Source organism: Homarus americanus, unplaced genomic scaffold, assembly GCF_018991925.1.
Source record: "Homarus americanus isolate GMGI-L3 unplaced genomic scaffold, GMGI_Hamer_2.0 scaffold37032, whole genome shotgun sequence".
Classification (NCBI taxonomy): domain Eukaryota; kingdom Metazoa; phylum Arthropoda; class Malacostraca; order Decapoda; family Nephropidae; genus Homarus; species Homarus americanus.
Window position 1 is genome coordinate 5122722 of NW_024731852.1, and position 21792 is coordinate 5144513.

At 37.5% G+C, this 21792-nt stretch overlaps 1 protein-coding gene across 1 annotated transcript; it reads left to right on the forward strand.

Moving 5' to 3' along the window:
- Window positions 1-4348: 4348 nt before the first annotated feature.
- On the forward strand, window positions 4349-11735 carry LOC121867959. The gene has a single exon (XM_042368127.1). The coding sequence runs from the start codon at window positions 4602-4604 to the stop codon at window positions 11019-11021; it is 6420 nt and encodes a 2139-aa protein (XP_042224061.1). The 5' UTR covers window positions 4349-4601; the 3' UTR covers window positions 11022-11735.
- Window positions 11736-21792: the final 10057 nt, after the last annotated feature.

Sequence of the window (21792 nt, forward strand, 5' to 3'; positions counted from 1 at the left end):
CTACACCTTGAACAAATTCACACCTAGGTGGCCCGTGGGCCGGCCATCCTCGTCACACGAGGGTCAACCATTATTATGTATACTGTATATACTAACAATATTTCACTAGCTAAGGATTCGAACTCAGGACCTCCGAGTGAGAACTGGGAGTGTTAAGCACTGCACCACAGGGGCTCTAAATGCTAACCTAGAATTTTTTACTCACACACCATACCTTCTCTTTCATCTTTGCAGCATCAAGAGCCTCACACGGGGTTGGCCTGAAGGAGTGATGAGCATTCCCAGTTCTCACTCGAAGGTCCCTGGTTCGAATCCTTGACTAGGGCGATATTGTTAGTACTGTGTGTGTGTGTGTGTGTATATATATATATATATATATACATATATATATATATATATATATATATATATATATATATATATATATATATATATATATATATATATATATATATATATATATATATATATGATATATATACAGGTATAATATATATATATATATATATATATATATATATATATATATATATATATATATATATATATATATATATATATATATATATATATATATATATATATATATATATATATATATATATATATCTAATATATAATTCATTATCATTTTCTTGTGTAGACTGCATAGTCAAGAGCAATTAGAGCAGCAGTGGAATCAAGACATCGCTTCTACAGGCTGTGCTTGCTGTCCAGTGGATGGTTGTCATCTCAACTTTCCATCTGTTGGTAGTATTTCCCTCCATTTTCAGCAGTGCAGTAGAAGTCCCAAGCCACAAGAATATGTTGTGTGTGAATTATGTAACAAGAAATTTGCCTCTTCTCGCATGTTAGATGACCATATTTATCATATCCATGAAGAGGCAAAGCAGAAGATTAGAATACGCAATTTAGATCCCATGGTACCAGATTATAATGTTAGAAGACATGTAGTAAATGAAGGAAATGAACTAGAAAGACAAAGGGAAGCTGCTGATACACCACAGATTTTTCACTCCCAGATGATGGAAGAAGAACTGGACCTTCAACCAGAATCTGATCGCCATTGTAAACAGAGAGATGTTTCATTTCATAGGTCCACAAACAATGAGTCTGATCCTTCATTAGTTGATTGTTATGTACCACAACATCAGGGATCCCGAACTCAGTATCATGTGTCCAAGAATCAGGCTTACCCAAGAGAGTTAATGAATGCAGGAGCAAGCACATACAATTCTCCTGGATTGATTCGTGCATATCATTCCACTCCCAAGCAGTTAAGAATTGTAGACTATGAAAAACAAAGAATATATGAAGGTGTTAATGTTTTTGATAACTCGTCTGCATTTCAGAGAGTACGCGAAAGAACTGGAGGTGAACAGTTAATTTCCTTAGCATTTGAATTAGATACAAAAGAACCCTCGGGGCTGTTGCATGAAGAAAGTAATGTTCTCCATGGGAAAGATGAAGTCAGAGAACAGTTAACTTCTGGTAGTCTTTACTGTAGACCTCTTGTTCAGCCAATTAGAACATTCGTGCATAAAAGCAATTCTAGTTCTCCAGTTTACCCTACTGCATCAGGTGTCAAACGAAAGTATGTTGAACATCATTATGGGAATGTCCATGAACCTCATAAAAATAGAAAATTTGGTCCTAAAATCTCATATACTACTGGGTATACTAGTGATGAAAGTGAGGAAGATGGAAGACATCAAAATCATGAACCAAGGGTTCGCCGTTCTCCTGGAATGCGTTCTTGTCCAAGGTCTTGTATCAAGACAGAGATTTATCCTCAAGGAGGGCGACCATTAAGGAGAGTTCAAAGTCCTCCTTACCAAGGCCGTACTGTAAAAAAAGAAAAAACACCAGTTTTTGAGCGGCATAGTATGCCAGACAATTCACATTTTGATCCTAGTAATGTAATCCCGTCTGTATCTGGAGGTATATGGGAGGAAGAAGAAGAAGGATTCTTTGCTGCTCCAGTTCGCATTAAAAAACGACAATTAGCAGAAAAAGCACAGCAGCTTGAAAGAGCTGAAGAAGCAGTGAAACAACAAGAGGAAGAAGCTCAAGAACGCACTTGGCGTGCTTTACACGAACAAGAAATGGCATTGCGGGAAAAAGAGGAGGCATTAAAACAACGGGAAGTAGCAGCTCAAAAGAAAATTGAACAGGCAGCCAGATTAATTGAGGAGTCTCGGAAGCTTGGAGATTCCAAAAAGTTTAAAGATGATAAAAACTTCTTAAATCCTCGTCCAACCAATTTAATTTCTTCAAACAGAAGGTCGTCTTCATCAGGATCTTATCAAAACGATCATACCCATATTGCTGAAGAGAACACAAGTGATGAACATGTTCATATTGCTAAACGTACAGATAGTTCCCTGGAACTGGGAGATCTTAGTAATTTGATGTCCACTGAGAGTGAAGCAATTGTTAGCCCAAGTACTTCACACAGTGAAATGTCAGTGAAGATGGGAATATTCTCTCATGGAACTTCAATTCCAGAAACACTTTGTTCAGATGCTTCATCTTCCAGTAACCAGCAACAAAGACTAGTAGAAAGTCACTCAGTTAATTCCTCATCCATATCAAAAATTTCATCTTTGCAGAAGTTAAAAGAAACAGCAATGAAAAGACATCTAAAAACTGTTGAAATGGGGTCTCCTCCAAGCAGAGAAATTCTGAGTAGTAAATCATTTAATAGGAAGAGAAAAAATCTAAACCCATGGGAGTTGAGTGAAACTATACCCAGCATTGAACCTTCAAAGGTAGTTAAAACTTATTCTCGTGCAAACAGATGCCGTGCTGTAACAGAAGCATCCGAAACTCTAGCACTCTCATACATACAGACAGAAGCTTGCATGCCTCCACGTGCTCACAGTGTGGCCCCAATAAGTCAGACATCAATAGCTACATTATCAGTCATGACCACTCCAGAAGATAATGGTGAAACAGTAATCAATGGTGGTGCTACAGTGACAATTACACCTTTGACATCAGGTGAAAGACCTCCTAGGCCTTTTAGTGCCATGCCTAATCTACAACCATCTCGACCTTGTGGTAATTCAGAAACTTGTGTTGTACCAAGATCACACCCTTCCCCATCTGCAGTCGGTAAACTTTCTCTTCCAGTGTCAGTGACTGTTATGTTGAAATCACATCATAAGTCATTGTCTTCATTGATACAGAATGACACATTTTCAGAATCAGCAAACTTCCCCAGTCATATGAATATAAAACCTGTTCCAACCCATACTGTTCAACCAAATTTAACTTTGAAAAATGAAATTGCCAGGGAAAAAATATCGGCTTTATCTCCTTCGGTTCAGGTATTTACTCGGAGTCCTCAGTCAGGCCAATCCGATCAAGGCTCTTTAAAATGTGAATCATTTAGATCGGGTACTACAATTTGCAAGTTGAGCAAAGGACGTAATCTGTCCATGACAACCCTACAAGGGATATCTATACCAGGATGTGATGAAAATAACCATTTTTCAAAGGGGGACGATGAATCAAGTGTATCGATCACAAAATGTAACCCAGCAGCTAGTGAAGCAGGTACCAGCTCCCAAACTACTTCCCAGTCACATTATGAAGCATTTGTAGTTTGTAGCTCAGAGAGAAATAAATCAGACTCTACTACTACAATAAATGTGTGCCCTACTAAAGATGAGAGTAGGATGCAAGAGGCACCACAAGAAAAAGAATACATAAATTCTTGTAAGACTAACTCATTACCTAGAGAACTTCATGGAAGTCCAAGGCAAATTCCACTGCCTTTCACTTCACAGGAGAGAGAGGATGGAAAATTTTTGTTAAGTTACACATCTCTCATACCTTGTGACAAAATCTCTACAGTACCTAACCAGGAATTAGTGTCAGTGTGCCATTCATCTCCAGGTCTTCAACAAGCACCAACTTCACATAATAACAAACTGCTAAAATCTTGCCCAGAAAACACAGTTCTTTACCAGACGTCACCAACTCGTTGCACAGAAACACCACCACAGCTACAAACACAAACATCTTATAGCAAATTATCCACACCACAAGCCCCATCACCAACAACACACCCACCATCACCACACCCACCATCACCACACCCACCATCACCACACCCACCATCACCACACCCACCATCACCAACAGCACACCCACCATCACCAACAGCACACCCACCATCAACAGCACACAGCACACCATTGCCAACAACACACCCACCATTGCACACCCACCATTGCCAACAGCACACCCACCATCACTAGCAGAAAACCCACCATCACCAACAGCACACCCACCATCACCAACAGCACACCCCACCATCACCAACAGCACACCCACCATTGCCAACAGCACACCCACCATTGCCAACAGCACACTCACCAACAGCACACCCACCATCACTAGCAGAAAACCCACCATCACCAACAGCACACCCACCATCACCAACAGCACACCCCCCATCACCAACAGCACACCCCCTATCACCACACCCACCATCTCTAGCAGCGCACCCACCATCACCAACAGCACACCCATCACCAACAACACAACCTTTTTCATCGACAACTCAACCATTGTCATCGACAACTCAACCAATGTCACCAACAACACAACCATTGACACTGACAACACAACCATCATTGCCAACAACTCAACCATCATCACCAGCAATTCAACCAGTATCACTCACAGCTCAACCAGTATCATTAGCACACCCACAATCTCCACCAATTTACCAGGAGTCACTAAATCTACAACCAGCAGTACATGCACCTTCAACACCACCACTAGCATCACCACCCCCTCACTCATCATCACCAGTTCCTCATTTTACAGCACCTGTATGCCATCCTACATCAGTTACATCTCACCAGTCATCATTTACATCACTTACACACCACTGTGTATCAGCCAGATCTTGCCAGGTATCAACACCCAGTCCGGTAGAAGCAACTGACCACCACCCGTCATCATTTTCAATCCAGACTACAGCACATTGTCAATCTTTTTCATCTCCCTTCCATACATCAACTGCACTCCTTGGTACAGGTACAACCATTTTACCTCAACAATCTTCCTCTACATCTCATCTTGTATCAGTTGAAGCCCATATGCCATCTCAGGTGCCTCTCAAAATGTTATCAGCAACATCATTAAACCCCCAGGAACCTCAAAAGAAAATAACATTAATTTCAAATGAAAACGTTTCAGCATCAGGCAAGATGTTATCATCAGTTGATTCTGAAGAATGTGATACGGAAATTGCATTGATTTCTGATAATGATGCCATGGTACTTAATAAAACTTTCAGTCAGTCTTGTCCTAAGTCACATACAAGTTATGAAATTTTACCTAAATCTCAGCAGATGCAGAAAATGCAACTACCTCTGAAATCAACAGAAATATTGCAGAATGCAACACAGGTGTCAGAATCTAATGCACTTCAGCTACCAGGAAAACACACACATCAAAAGTCAATGGAGTTACCATATGAAGACACTCCGGTAATTTGCCAGCCAATGGTAACTCTTCAGCAGGTGGTGCAGTTACCACAACAGGGACCACTAATGACTACCCAACCCACAACTAGTTCTGCCAATTTTAGTTTGAACGATATTGGTGTTCCCTTACCTGAACTTATTATACCTCAGATATTGGGTGAATTTGACCCATCAACTGGAACTTTTACAAGTAATAATCCAGTTTTCCTGCAGTCCATCCTTAACACAAGTTTAAATCATACTGCTAGGCCTTTGGCTTCCATAGATTCATCTCGAAATATGACTGACCAGGTGACATCGTACTCATCATCTGCCACCTCTGTAAGCCATGTAAGTGTGCAAATCCAAACTGAAGATTTTTCTGAGTGTGTTGACAAATTTCCTCAAAATCAGTGTCAGGAAATCTCTCAAGTTGAAAATCAGGTAAATGATGAGATACCAAATCATTTAATGGGAATGCAACAGCAGCAACAGATTTCATGTTCAGATGTAGATCAGCAGGTGTTGAAACTTAAAACTGAAAGTTTACAGTGTAGTCATGTCTCAGATCCCAGGTCAATTCCCGACAGCAGTGACATACATACTGGTATGACAGAATCTGAGCCTGTGGTACAAAAGAACACTAAAACAGAAAGTTCATTATCAGTAGACAGTGAACATTCAAATCCCTGTGAAGATGAAAATGATATATATGGCTCAACAATATTTGAAGACAGTGGTAGTGATTCTGAGGAAAGACACGTGTGGTTTCCCAAGATGCCAGAAGGTGAAGCTATTCTTGGAACACAATGTGAGAATACAAATGCTACAGGAAACATGCATGTTACAGATGCAGAGAATGAAGAAATATTGGGTGAAATCAGAAACACAAAGCAATCTGTAGATAAGTCAGTGAATGGAAAAATATTCAGAGAGAAAAAAGCAGATTCATGCATAGGGCAAGATACTGTAAAAAAAGAAAATAATGATTTAAATGCTAAGAAATTGCCTGTACCAGAGGATATTACAGCCATACAGTGGATGGGTGGAGCTAGAAGTAACGAGATTACCAAAGATTCTTACAAAAAGTATGTTGGTGTTAAAGATGCAATATCTGATGCAGTTAATGCACCTGGTTTGTATGAAATGTCAGAGGAGACAAATGTTGCCAAAGAAAGGGTCTCCAGTACAAAAAGTAAGGATGTGACATTAGGAAAAGAATCAGTTGATCCTCATCTATGGGATATGAAGTCGGAAAAAGAAAATGAATTTGCCGTGACAGAGATGGAACATACGACCATAAAAGAAGGCATACATGCAAATGTTAAGCTGAATAATTTGCAGTTAATTGTGCCAGATGTACTTGATGAATCAGGTAGTGGAATGCACACAACAGAAATGGATTTGGAGGATAATAGAGGGTTATCAGTCGAGATTAAAAGAAGAGAAACGATAACTGATGAAGTAGATGTAACGCATTCTGACATTGATCCACTTTCTTTAAGTCAAAATTTGTCCTCTGAAATAGACACACAAGAAAACCAATCAGAAATATTTTATGATAAAAAAATGGATGATCGGGTGCATGATACACCCAATATACCAAAGACTTGTTCATTAGAAAATAATGAACATAGTTTCAATTCTCCGCAAATTTTGCAAATCAATGAAGATAGTTGTGGATGCCCATCAGTTGTACATGGTAATAATGGGAGTAAAGATGAAAATGAAATTACAGTATTATCTGGAATTAACTATGTAGGTAGTATTGCCTGCACAGTTGTAAATTCCCAGGACTGTGAAGCAACCAAAATTTCATCTAGAGGTAGAGGTAGAGGTCGAGGAAGGAGAAGAGGAAGAGGAAGGAGAAAATGGAAGGGTGCTTCTTCAGTAAAGGATAAGACTTATTCATTTGTCAGTAACTGTGATTTGGAAGAAGTTTCTTATCACAGTGGTAATAATGGTAACTGTCTCGATACAGCTGAATGTGAGTTACCTTTTCAAGTTGATAAGAGGTCTATTGGTGTAACAGCAACATTTGATGAAGGAACTAAAAGATGTGATCAGATAATGTCTTCACAAGAAAATAATTTGGATATGAATGATACATCTGAGAGTAAACCCATTCCATTCCTGAAAGAGGGTGAAACAAAGGAAAAGTCATCAATTTCCACTGTTAATCCTGTGTCACCTACAGTTCGTGCTTATGACCAGAATTTGGAAAACATTACAGAAACTTGGGAACCTGTGAGAAAAAAACCCAGGAGCCATTCTGGTAGGAATATTGCAAAAGATATTGAGGATTCAGAGCTTGTAGAAAAAGTTGAGCATGTGTCACGTGGTGGTAGGAAGCTGAAACTTAAAGATTGGTGGACTGGTGTAGTGACCGATTCCACTTCACTTCGAAGTAAAACTAATAGTGGGTCTAAATTCTTGGTCCGATCAACTATAAAATCCCCCAAATTCAAAGATTCCTCAGTTTCAAAAAATAGTTTATTAGAATTATGTGGTGTTACAGAGGACCTCGAAGAAAGGGAAGAAGTGGGAAATGCTCCATGCCAACCAGTTGATAAATTGAAATCCAAAGAAAATATGCTGGAGAGCAGAGATATAACAGGTGATGCCTTGTCGACAGTACCAGAGGATGAACCACATACAAGTGTATCTGTGCCAGATGTAGGTAATGCCCAAAAAACCGAAATAGATAGAGAACGGGTTTCACCAGTACCTTGTGGTGCAAAACGTGGCAGAAAAAGGAAAAATCGCTCTTCAGGTTTAAACCAGAAGAAGGAAATAGATTCTGACTTAAGTCAACTAGAGGGAGAAGTAAAGTGTGGCAAGTGTGGCATTTTGTGTGAATCGCCAATACTCTTCAGATCACATTCTCAGCTTGAACACAATGGCTTAGCAAGACCTAATGGAGAGAATCAAGATTTCACTGATGATGAGGTTAAAAATATATTGAGCACTACAATAAAAACAATTAAAAGACTCAAATGCATGACATGCTTAAATGAATTTCGGTCTCTTTTAGGGTACACGAGACATATTTTAGCCTGCGGAGTTAAGAGTGAGGATCTGAACTCAAAATGTAAAATATGTTACAAGCAAATAAGATATTATTACTTAGATCTTCACATGAGAAAAAAACACTCTGAGAAACTTGAAGAACCCAAAAAGAATGTTGACATAACAGACTCTGGACTAAGGCCAAGGCGTAAGGCAGCAGCAAATTGTAATGCTAGGTTGCAAGTTTGGGGATCCAATAAAACTGGGGTGTGTGGAAGTGACATTTCTGATACTGAAGATGATTATCAAAAACAATTTAATCTTTCACAGTTTTATACAAAGCCTGATATGAGTATCCCTGAAGAATGTACTAAGAAATGGGAAGCTGATATTGATGTTAATGGGAAAGCTGAGTGTACTAATGAAGGATGCACCTATACATTTACAGCGATATACAAGGGAAACAAGCACTATCAGGATTGTCCTCATTCAACGTCTGGGAAAACATTCACATGTAGTATTTGTGAGTTCGTATCAGTCGTGGAAGATGAAATGCTGAATCACTTAACTTCGAATCACACTGATGTAGTTGCAGGATCCTTTGAAGGAAGTGATTTTGAGACAACAGACGAAGAAGAAGATGACACTTGGAAAGTACAGAAACCTTACATAAGAGTAACAAGTGGACAACTAAAGCCATTCCCATATGCTTTGAAGTGGACACTGGACTTTTTGAATGAGACCATTTCAGATAATCTTTTTTCAGATTTATGTATATTAAGAAAAGATTGGACCACACTTAATTTGCAATATGACAGAAAGTATTTACCCTCAGTTGAATGTAGCCCTAAGTTTAAAATGCAGATGGTTACTAGTGACAAAAATAAACCAGTGGAAGCATGGCAGCAACTGAACCAACTGAATGGAATAGTACAGGGAAAAGGGTATGCCATGTTCTGTGGTGGACCAGTGGTAGCCTCTGCTTGGTGCCCACAGCCTTCCTCTGTGTCTCTTAGTTCAGATACACAGCATTTGGCTCTGTCCTCTCTCTCTTCCCCTCAAACTAAATATCACATTCTTAAATCAGCCACCCATGAAGGACTTATACAAATCTGGGAGTTGTCTTGTTCAAATGAAAATGCAGAAATCCCACCCAAATTCCTGTTGGGCATAGCACATGACTTTGGAAATGTATGGTCACTTGTTTGGTGCCCATCAGGTACTTATGATTTTCAAGATGATGCTCCTATGGAGAAAGGCACTTTATCAAGATTGGGTCTTTTAGCTGCAGCTTGTTCTGATGGAACTATACGAATATTTGCTATCCCACACCCCAGTAACCTGAACTTTTCAGACTCTTGTAGAATATATAAGGTATTACCAAAGGTAACCCTAAGTCCAGGTAAAATGTACAAAGATGAAGCTCAGTGTCTCAAAGTTGATTGGTGTCGTGGGAAAGGGCATTCATATATTGCAGGAGCTTTTTCAACTGGTGTTGTGTGCATTTGGGATATGAGTAGTACATCTCCTTTAATAATGGTCAAAGATGTCCAGGGAAATTTCACCTTTTATCCTGTGAATTCTTTTCCTGCACATAATGGTGTCTGTTCTGTTGTAGCATTTTGTCCTACTACTGGAGGACGAAACCTGGTAAGTGGAGGTAATGACCGCACTTATAAGTTCTGGGATTTAGAAAACACGGACATGCCACTCTCTATAGCACGTAAAGGGTTGGTGTTAGATGCGGTTTGGCTACCTCATTGGGCTGGGTGCTTTGTTTCATTTGATGATGTTTATGGGCTTACAAACACAAACACCTGTTTCCGTGAAAATGGGTTCTTTGGTATACAATCTCGTAATGTACTTTCCTCCAATGCACCTGTTTGGTCTCTTGCTGGTTCTGACTGGCTCAATGCAATAGTACAGGGAGATTCCTCTGGGGAAGTGATGATCACTATACAGCAACAGCTTTTCAGGAATTACGAAAATGATAAATATCCATCAAAACGCAAGGTTCCATTATTATCAGTACGCTTGCAAAATATTTCAAAAACTACCCCAGTCTCTCTTCGTGTTTGTCAGGATTCAAAGTTGGGTACTGCAGAAAATTCTCAAGCTAAAGTTTCCAAGAAGCATAAAAAGCCACGACCAAGACAAGAAGAAAAAGATTCACTGGAGGAAGATGGCCTTTGTCCAGCCTCTTATATAGAATGGCCACGATCATATTTGGAGACCTATGAAAATTATGGCCTTGTGTTCTCAGATCAAGACAATGAAAACTTCTCCTGTATTCCAGATGTTGAAATGTCAGAACGTAAACGTTCAGATAGTATGCAGCCTGGTCCTGTGGCATGTTATCCAATGATGGCAGCCACTTCTGTTGCTTGGAATAACAACATAGGTGCCCATACTTGGATTTTTGTTGGCACTAATTCAGGAATTTCTAGAGTAGTAAATGTTAAGGCTTTAAAAACTGCAGAAGAAAAGGAATTTATTAATGAGACATGGAAGAGAAAAGTGAAGTAAAGGTTTAAAGCTCAGCTTGGATATGAATACTACTAAGTACTGTAGATGATATATGATGTAAGCATAAGGTGTGGATGCAGATTTATTTTCAAAGCTAAATCATTTATTTTTATGTTTTAAATTTTGTAGTTGGGACATAATGCTGTAGTAGTACAGTTTTATGGTTTGCTGGTTGTATTTTTATTAAAGATATGTTTTACGACCTAAGTAAAACTAGATATTTTTTTTTTTTAATTAAGGTTAAAAAATCATCATGAGAATAGTTTTATTAGAAGAATCCTCCCTCAGTTACTTCATGTGAAGTTACGCAATATTTTACTTACCGTACAGTAAAAACCTCATAATTCTTACTCTCCTAATTCAAAATCACTCGTAATGTTTGTTGTTACAAATTTTGTAATACCTGTACTGTATTTATAATTTTTTTAAATGTGAGAGACTTTTTGAAATACAGTATTATGATATATATATATTACAATTTTTGTAATATTTGGTGAAGTTTTGAATTATGAGAGACATTTACGAATATTACTGTACATATGATGCACATGTCGCCATGGGATGCGACCACCTTCCTTAGTGTAAATATGTACGGTATACAGTGACCCCTCGGTTAACGAACTCAATCCGTTCCAGAAGGTCGTTCGTTAACCGAAACCATTGTTTCAATGGGTTTTTGGGTAATTGGTTCCAGGTCACCGAAAATTTCCTAAATTCAACAAAAATGGTAAAAAAGTTCACTTACTTTGAGGTGTGTATGTAGAAGGCTCCTGGATGATGATGATGATGGGAATTACAATGGGGGTGGAGGAGAAGGAAGAAGAGAAGGCATTGGGGTGGAAGAGAAGTCACCCCATGGCACCATTTCACCCATAAAATTTTAGTTCTCTTGGTGTATTTCAAGATTATTTTCTTTAAATCAACTCTGCACTGCATTATATATTGTCAATATGTAAAATATATTTCAAAATGACCAATAATTTGCTTGGAAACACAGAAAAACAGCGTTTAGTTGAAGAGAGTCTCAAGCAAGATGTTACCTCCAGTGAAAACAGAGAGAGACTAACGCCTGTTTGCTGTGTTAAGAGGCTGGATGCTGCGCTTTAAACTAGTCACTTTACCTTCAATTATGTTCAATAATTGTTAAAATGACTAAAAAATTGAATATTAAAGTTTTAAAATTATTGAATAGTATAAACTTCTTGATATTTACTAAAATAGTTAGGAATTTAAGCCCTAGAACCGATTAATGTATTGGCGGACTGATACTAAAGCTGGTTGCCCGGCCAGTGCAAGCGAAAACATGTTGAGGTCTGTTCGTAAGAAATTCGTTAACCGAATTTTTGTTCGTTAACCGAATTGAAGATCCTTATGGAAGGCAGTTCGTTAACCGAAATTTCGTTAACCGAGGCGTTCGTTAAACGAGGGGTCACTGTACATGTGTCGGACAGTCGGTAAGGGTCTATGGTCTTTTGCGCAAGTTTTTTCCACTTGTTTTTTACCATTGCCCAATGTTTGGGCCATTATGTCTGATAACCCTAAATCTGGTACTGTACTTAGAAATTTTTTAATTTGCATTGGGGCAGATAATGGAAAAGTTTTGTTGTTTTGTTTGTTTTTCCAATAGGAAAAGGTGTCCCTTATAATTTGTAAGGGCCAGAGCCCCTATTGTTTTGAATTGGTTTTTTTTTTTTTTACTGTATTAACAGTTTGGCATACTGTGCTCCAATATTTACAGATGAAATGATAATATCCAGTGCATGTATAGTATTAGAGAAACACTGTGTGGTTTATAATTGCACAAAGGTATTCTCCTTTTATTCAGTGAATTTATTAGTTGAACAGAAATGCATCTGATATGTAACATAAATCTGTAGGATACTGTTGACTTGTAAAAAAAAAACCCTGTGTGCCTGTTTCTATCATTTACATGCATTTTGTCATGTACAGTAAAGACTCAGCTTGACCTCATAGAAGACATAACATTTGGAGAAACATTAAGTTCTTTGTTACAGGCCAATTTTAATTATTGTTCATGAGGTTTTTCAAGGTGGTCAATATAAATTTTAGAATATGTTCTGTGCAGGAAATGGATTGATGATGGAATGTGATAAAATTATTTTAACTACAGTATGGAGTGATATACAGTGGTGTAGAAGAAAGTACAGTATTGTAGAGATTATGAGTGTACTGTAGTCAGTGGTATTAAGACTCACATTGAGTTGCCCAGTTGTTAGATCCTTGAGGAAAATGGAATGTCTTATAAAACAACTTGGGAAAGCATATCATAACCTCTGTCATGCATTGTACAGATAAAGCCACCTTCAAGTTTATATATAGCGTTGATAAGAGTACAACTGAGTGCTCGTGCTCTCAACATATACTGTATGAATATACAGTACTGTATATTTTTTATCTCATCCCCTTAAGCTTTTGGAGGATAACTATGTGTGGAACTCCCTGCAAAGGTGACCACATGTAGAATTTTCACCATATATTTCAGCCACTAACACGGGAAGTTTTTCTTCAATATATGAAGAGTACTTAACTCATCACTGCCATGCTAAGCTGGTAGCAAGGATATGCTACTTTGCTTTTTGGGGATGGTACAAAAAAGATGCTAAGTAATTTTACTAAGTCTCAGCCACATGAATGTACAGTAGTTATAAACAATATGTAAATAGTAACACCAGTACTTGAAGCCTTTTAACTGGTTTCATTTACGATTTTTTTTAAGAAAGGCATAAGCGATTTTGTGATTCAGGTATTCCTCAAGTAACACATTTTAATTTTTTATACTACTGTATTCACCAGTTAGGGAAAAATGTTTACAAGTTATTATGTTTTGTTTTTCTGTGAGATTATTTTATAAAAGTCACTACACATTTTCAGTTAGTGCAACACTTTTTAGAAAGAATGTTATGTTAACCAAGGAATACCTGTATAAAGCATATTTAAAATACTGTATTTATAAATACTGATTACCAGTAGTAGCTACATTTCATTAGCATTGTCACTCTTTGTTTTTACTTTACAATATTACAGTATATTCATAAAACTCCTTATCATTACTTCAATGATATCACTTGATGATTTGCCCCACCCCCCTGCCCAGCTATTTTGCCTAAAGATAATTACACATATACTTGTCAAAATTAAACAAATCTAACTCAGGTAGAGGGTGGTTAATCTTTATGTGAAATATTCTGGGTGGGGGGATCATCAGGTAATGCATGTGCATAGCATGCATACTGTATTCAGAAAGCTAGGTAAATATTTTACTGGTACTGTACTGTACTTTATTTTAATGCCACATAGTCACTGTTCTATACTTATAACTTTTCTTATACAGTACAGGTATCCTTCACTTATGAATGGGTTAGGTTCCTGGAAAATCATTCTTGAGGTGAATTTTTGTACTGTACTGTATCTCGAGCAAAAAAAAAAAGGGAAATAGGTTTTGGTTCTCCAACGACAAAACTTCAATATTGTACCCCAAAAACATGAAATCGGTTCACGAACTACAAAAAAGAATATCTAACTAATGAAAAATAGTACCTGTACACTATTTAACAATTGTGCTTCTTCAAGCAACATTTGTATACAGTACTATCAAGATGAAAATATGTAGCTTAAACCACCACTAAGAAAAGGCTAAATGAAATTTTAACACAACTGCCATTTGCATAAGACACTGGCTGGATGTCCTCAGAGCTCGATATAGCCAACCATTAACAATGGGGCTCCCCCACTCAGCATGCTAATTCTCGCATACAAGGAAATGTTTATTTCCTGTTTGTTTTTTAACTTGATAGTTATTCTTTTACCTTTTTTGCACATGATGTATGAAGGCTTGTGTCTGCATGTAACTGAGTAAAAAAAAAAGGTGAAAAGGTTAAGATTATCTATCCAAAATTATGAGTTGAAAAATAACCATAACAGCCTACAGCTCAGTCTGGTAGCGATAGGGCGAGGTGGTTGCAGTGACGAGTCTAAATTGGTATTGTACATTGTTAAGTATAACACTTAAATAAGCGCACCACCTGCAGCTGTGAATTCAAACAAAGTGAATGGTGGGGGCAATTACTTTGAGAGAGGGCAATTAGGGTTCACCACAAAGGGTGGGAAATGGAGGAACAAAAGATGTGGGGGGGGGGGCAGTTTGTTATGATCAGTGAGCGAGGATATGTCTCTGTGCATCTCTCCAAGATGACTGCCCCGGCTGATTTCTGGTGGGGGGATGAATTCATATGGTGAGAATAGTTTTCATAAAATAAGAAAGGTGCTAAAATTGATACAGCTCGAACTTTCGTAAAGCAAGTGATACCTGTACCTGTTCGTATTTAACATTTTTACGCCTGCATGATAATTTTTATTCCACACATAACTTTGCCAAACTTAACTAGGTATATACTATGGTTACCTTTGTAGTGCTGTGACCATTCCCCAAAAGAGGGGGAGATCAGGAAGTACCCCTCCCCTAGGTAGAACAAAATAAAAATAAATTATCCCAGGGATTAGTATGACTTAAGTATGAAATGGATGTGTAAAAAAAAGAAGCCTATTTTGACATGTATATTTACACAGATATCTCTACTACCCTGAGGTAAGAAAAATGTGCCACTGAGAACCATATGGGTATCTAAATTCACTAAACTTGCCAAAAATTTGTCAGTTCTTGAGATACATGAACCATATTACTTTGAGTTTATAGTACAGTACAGTATTAAACTTGACAATCTTTTTACAAACCATACATAGTCAATAAACATGCGTTACATAGTTATTATTCACTTTTTCGAGGTTATGACAATTAAAATTTCACAAATACTTCTTGTATAACAAAGACTGAAAACAAAATTAAGCTGGGTTAATCTTTAGTCACCCCTAGAATTTGATTATTCAGAGGTACTGTATTGTAGCCATGAGAATGTGAACAGGCTGACTGTATATACCTGTATATATATTAAACTATTCATTTTGCACTGAGGACATGCCAGTGCTTCCCCAAAATATTATGTTTTGTTTTATATTGGGGGTTGACCCCCCCAGAACATGATGAAAGCCACAGCACTTTTAGGGATTCACACTAGCCTGTCAGGTACTGTACATTACTGTACTTGATTAGCACCTGTAGTCATTGCATAAGCATAATTATAACTATTGATTAAATTGATTAACATCCCACTCTTACACTCATTTCATCCAAGCAACTTTGAAAATATTTTTTTTGTTTTTACCTGTATACCATAGTCAGCCCCATGCCTAACTCTCCAGTCCGACTATCTGATAAAAGCTCATGCACTAGCACTATGCAGCTGTTGACGATATAATTGTTGTCTTTTTATGTGCATTTGGAGGACTGTCAGTTTTACCATTTTATAGTATTGAAGTTTTATGATAAGGTTGATGACAAGGTTTTATAATTTTTTTTATTACAAGTACCTGCACTGTACTGAACATTAAAAAACCTGAGTACTGGACTAATTAAGCTACAGCGACGTCGTTACTCAGACGGAATCCGTTATTTGGATGTCCATATAAACAGAGAGGTGTAACTATTCAAAACAACAGCCAGAATTTTACACTTAACACAGGTTGGCTTATTTAAGATCATAATAAACTCGCTCAAGTAAAATAATCTTACTCATGATATACTTTTTTTTTTTATACGTATAAAGTATTTATAGAAATTGGTAAGGTACTAGATTCTAAAAGCTTTCAGAGCCACAAAGAAGAGTCCTGATGTATGTATGTATAAAGCATGGATGGCTGTGTGTAATGTGAGATGATGAGGATGTGTGCAGTATAGGTACCTCTGACAATGAAGTGGATATGTTCACAAAATCCACTTCATTGTCATAGGTGGATTTAACAGTGAATAAAAGGGAATACGTTCTAAATGTTTGTTAATCTGTACAGGTATTTTACATATACAGTAGAGTACTACAAAAATGAGCAAAACTTTTTATAATAAGCAATGAAAATAATACATAGCATATCATAAAATACTATAGCACATATTTTATGTACAAAAAGTAGTCTCCTTTCGCCCTTGAAAAATCCTATGGGTGATGCCGAGAGTGAAGAGTTGCACCAGCTGACTTGAGAGACATGTGGCTGTTACATGGTGTATGCCATTACCTCACATTGGGGAGAGCGTGACTCATCCATACATATATTCACCTCCCACACTGAATACTGTTCACACTCATGCTCTTCATTTTTTAATTTTTCTAGTTTTATATTTCCTTTACATATAAGTCACAATAGAGTATATGGGGGCCCCCAAATTCTCGGGGGTTAGGTTCTCAAAATGGCCATGAATCGCTAAATCTGTGAATAACATTTTTACTTGTGTACAAAGAAATGTATATTATCGGGGTGTATTGTGTACAAAGAAATGTATATTATTGTACATTTTTACTTGTGTACAAAGAAATGTATATTCCCTTCATGTGTTTGCCCTTGGGACAATAATTTGTTTTACCTGTATTGTATACAACACACACAAACCACATACTGTACAAATATATAATAATGGGAAAATATGCTCACAAATAATCAGAAGCAAATTTACTAAAAATGTGAGTCTACCCTCAAGTCCGTGCTTTATTAATAAAATAAGGACTTAGGGTAGACTGTCACATGTTTAATAAATTTGTTTCAGATTATTTGTGAGCGTATTTTCCCAATAGTATGTGTTTTATGCGTGTGTATCTACACACACACATACAGTATATACAATACAGGTACAGGAAACTACTGTCTTGAGAACGAATGACTCCCTGTCCCAGTCGCGAAAACTACCCACAGACATTCTTGGGTACATTCAGTGTCATCCGCGAATAATTGAGGACCGCAAAATAAAAATCTTCAAATTTGGGGGCCCCCCTGTACCAAAATGATTTTCCTTCAACTTATACAGTTCATTACATGAGTTATTGACAACATGTATACTGTACAGTACTTGCCTGGCAAGTTGGCAGTGTGTGTTATGTAATAAGATTATGCAGGTGTGTATGGGACCCATTTTCACATTCAGCGAAGATGAAGTGGATCACTTTTACGATATGCTTTCAGTATTCAGTTTCAAATTTGTGCATTATTTCAGGAACAGAGCATTTATTGTCGACCATGGGTACCGGTAGCACTTCAAATTTATCCTTCATGGTAAAGCGCTTGCTGCTCTTTGGAGCCTTACCCGAAGGTGGTAGTTTGGGCATTGCTCTTGCAAGTGTGTTACTGGTATTTATGTCACAAGAGAACAGAAATGTATGCACTGAGTCATAGCCACACTTAAACCAAGCACAGCAATGCAGTGTTCTTTTTATGCAGGCAGGGCCACACGATCCATGCAGCATTGCTCCACAACAAAACAGTGAATCACAAGTTATTTTTTTTTATTTTTAGATAATTTTTTCCAAGATTCGTGTAATGGCTCAGATGGTCTGGTACAGTACAGTACTCTTTTTTTTCTGTATTATTATTTAAGTTCAGGTATTTAGAAAAGAATGTGGAAGTAAAAATATATTAATAGACTTTGTACTCCAGTGTCTGGGAACATCATAAGAGTTTGTGATGGCATCTCTGCTTTGTAGAAAAGTTACTTTACGAATATTTTTGTTTAATGTTAAATATTTGTATGTGTAATACAGTATGTAGATTTTTTCTTCTTTGAATTTTATATTCTAATATTTATTAGTAGGGAACAAAGTAGAGTCTTATTGAGTATACTTTATCATTTATATGTACATACTGTACACAAATGGTAAATGTACATATATGTACCTAAGTGGAATGCAATGTACAGTACTGTACTGTATACATTTGTGCACAAAAAAACTGTAAATATGTTTTATGTTGTGTCACACGTGCACAAAAGATACAATACTGCATGTATGTTTTCTAGTCAGAAGTGTTGTATAGTCTTTTGTTAAAGCTGAATAATAAACATTTATTTATATGTACTATACTTTTTTTCTAGCTGACCATAAATATATTTATACAATACAATATACAGGTACTCCCCGACTTACAACGGGTTAGGAACCGACATCCAGGTCGTAAGTCGAAATGGTCGTAAGTCGGAAATGCTTAAATAACACATAGAAAATCGAAAATTTGGGTCTCTTTTTCCTCTCAGCACCACAAAACACTCACTTTTAAGCTTGCCAGCCATTTTAAAGTGAATTACAGATGAAAATTTTGTCTGTGCACTGACTTTGGGACTCAAAAATTTATAATTTGACCACATTTTGGTACGACTGAGGCGGTCGTAAGTGCGGGTGGACGTAAGTCGAGTCAGTCGTAAGTCGGGGACTACCTGTATACACACGTGTCAAACCACTCTTGGAACCATGGAAAATTCCGAAGCATAGTGTCAGGTATAGTTTAGGGGAAATAACTACTGATACATGAAATAGAAATACAGTGCAGTTTAATAAAACTTAATAACAAATTTAAATATTATTTATTTCATGCTCCAAATTGCAGATGTGTCCCCTGGCAAAATTGTTTTCCTTATCCCCCCAAAAAGTAACAGTATTATGGAAAAAATAGTGCGTATAATCGTTATAATGAGCCCAACAAAAATGCAAACCCGCCTACAATTGAGTTGCCTTATGACTGCTGTTTTAGATTTAGTGCACACAGGGAGAAATAACCAGTACAGGTACATGTATATTTGAATATCTAAATATCTTGTGGGTTTGTAGTAGCAAGGCAGCCTGCCAATACTGTACCTTCTTCCAGTCATTATTGGATTAACCCTTTCCCTGGTTGCCATTTGCAGGTGCATCTCTTTAGTGACCTCATACACTAATTACCAGTTAAGAAACACTCCTCTGTTCCCCAACTGTAGCAATCATTATAAAAAGGCATTACGAACTAGCACCTGGACTTATGGGGATAACCACAGTATTAGATTTCCTAGACGCAGTACAGGACAATTTTTTGAAACAACTAATTACAGAACCTACTAGAGGTGACAATATATTAGACTTAGTATTAACAAATAAAGATTATATTATCAGAGATATCACAGTAGGGGAAGAACTAGGTAACAGTGATCACAGAGAAATCAGGTTCACCCTAAATTGGGAAACAAAAAACAATGACAATATGGTCAGAGTCCCAAACTTTCGGTTGGCGGATTATCAGGGGTTAAGAAGGTACCTAGGTGAGGTCACCTGGGAACAGTCACGTCAGTCCCCAGTAGGAAGGGGTGACATCATAGATGACACAACAATTGATCATGACTATAATATATTCACTAGTATACTACATGAAGCACAAGAACAAAATATACCATACTGAAAAATTAGGTCAAATAAGAATGAGCCAAGGTGGATGACCAGAAATCTTAAACATGACATAGGAATAAAGAAAGGAATATATAAGAAATTAAAGGGAGGGGAGGAGCAGCTCAGAAATAGGTATAATGAACTATCTAGGATTGTTAAAAAAAATGTAAGGAAAGCAAAGAGAGACTATGAAATCAAAATAGCAAGAGAATCCAAGGCAAATCCCAAGGGATTTTTCCAGGTATATAGAACAAAGGTCAAGGACAAAGTTGGGCCTTTAAAGTCAGGGAGGGGAGAAGTGATAAATGGCAGTGAAGAAATAAGCAAAGCATTGAACAGCTACTTATCAGTTTTCACAGAAGAAATTCGCGATGAAATTCCAGAGGTGGAACTGATATTTAAGGGAAAGGAAGAAGAGAAATTAAAGAATATCACAATCAGAAAAGAGGATGTTCTTAAGAAGATAAATAAACTAAAGAAGACAAAATCCCCAGGGCCGGATGAAATTTTCCCTCGAGTCTTGAAAGAGTGTAGGGAACAGATTAGCGGACCCCTCGTAAACTTATTTACAAAATCATTAGACACCGGAGTTGTGCCAGACTTGTGGAAACAGGCAAATGTAGTACCCATATTCAAAAAGGGAGACGGAGCATCAGCATCAAATTACCGGCCGATCAGTTTGACGTCAGGAGTGGGGAAATTTCTTGAATCAATTATAGCAGATAGCATCCGATCGCATCTGGAGAAAAGCAAATAAATCTACGACTCTCAACATGGGTTTACGAAGGGAAAATCTTGTCTAACAAATCTGCTGACGTTTTTTAGGAAAGTCTTCGAGGTAGTAGATAATGACGAAAATTACGATGTTATTTACTTAGACTTTAGCAAAGCATTTGACAGAGTACCACATCAGAGGCCTCTGAGAAAAATTAAGGCTCATGGTATCGAGGGGAAAGTCTTAAATTGGATAAAATCATGGCTCACCGGTAGAACGCAGAGGGTCAGCGTAGATGGTGTTAAATCTGAGTGGGGCCGTGTAACCAGCGGGGTTCCCCAGGGGTCAGTACTAGGCCCACTCTTGTTCATAATCTACATAAACGATCTAGATACTGGGATCAGCAGTGACATAAGCAAGTTTGCGGATGACACCAAAATAGGGTGGTAGATTAATTCAGGGCAGGATGCAAATGCATTACAGGAGGATCTAAATAAACTGCAGGGGTGGTCTGAAAAATGGCAAATGAAATTCAACACCAGCAAGTGCAGTGTACTTAATATTGGAAGAACAAATACTGATAATGTATACTACAGCCTTAACAACATCAACCTAGAGAAGTTGACTTGTGAAAGAGACCTAGGGGTACTTGTAAGCCCGGACCTATGGCCTAGAAAACAGTGCGTCAATGTTTGAAATAAGGCAAACAGAGTATTGGGTTTTATATCTAGAAGTGTAAGTAACAAGAGTG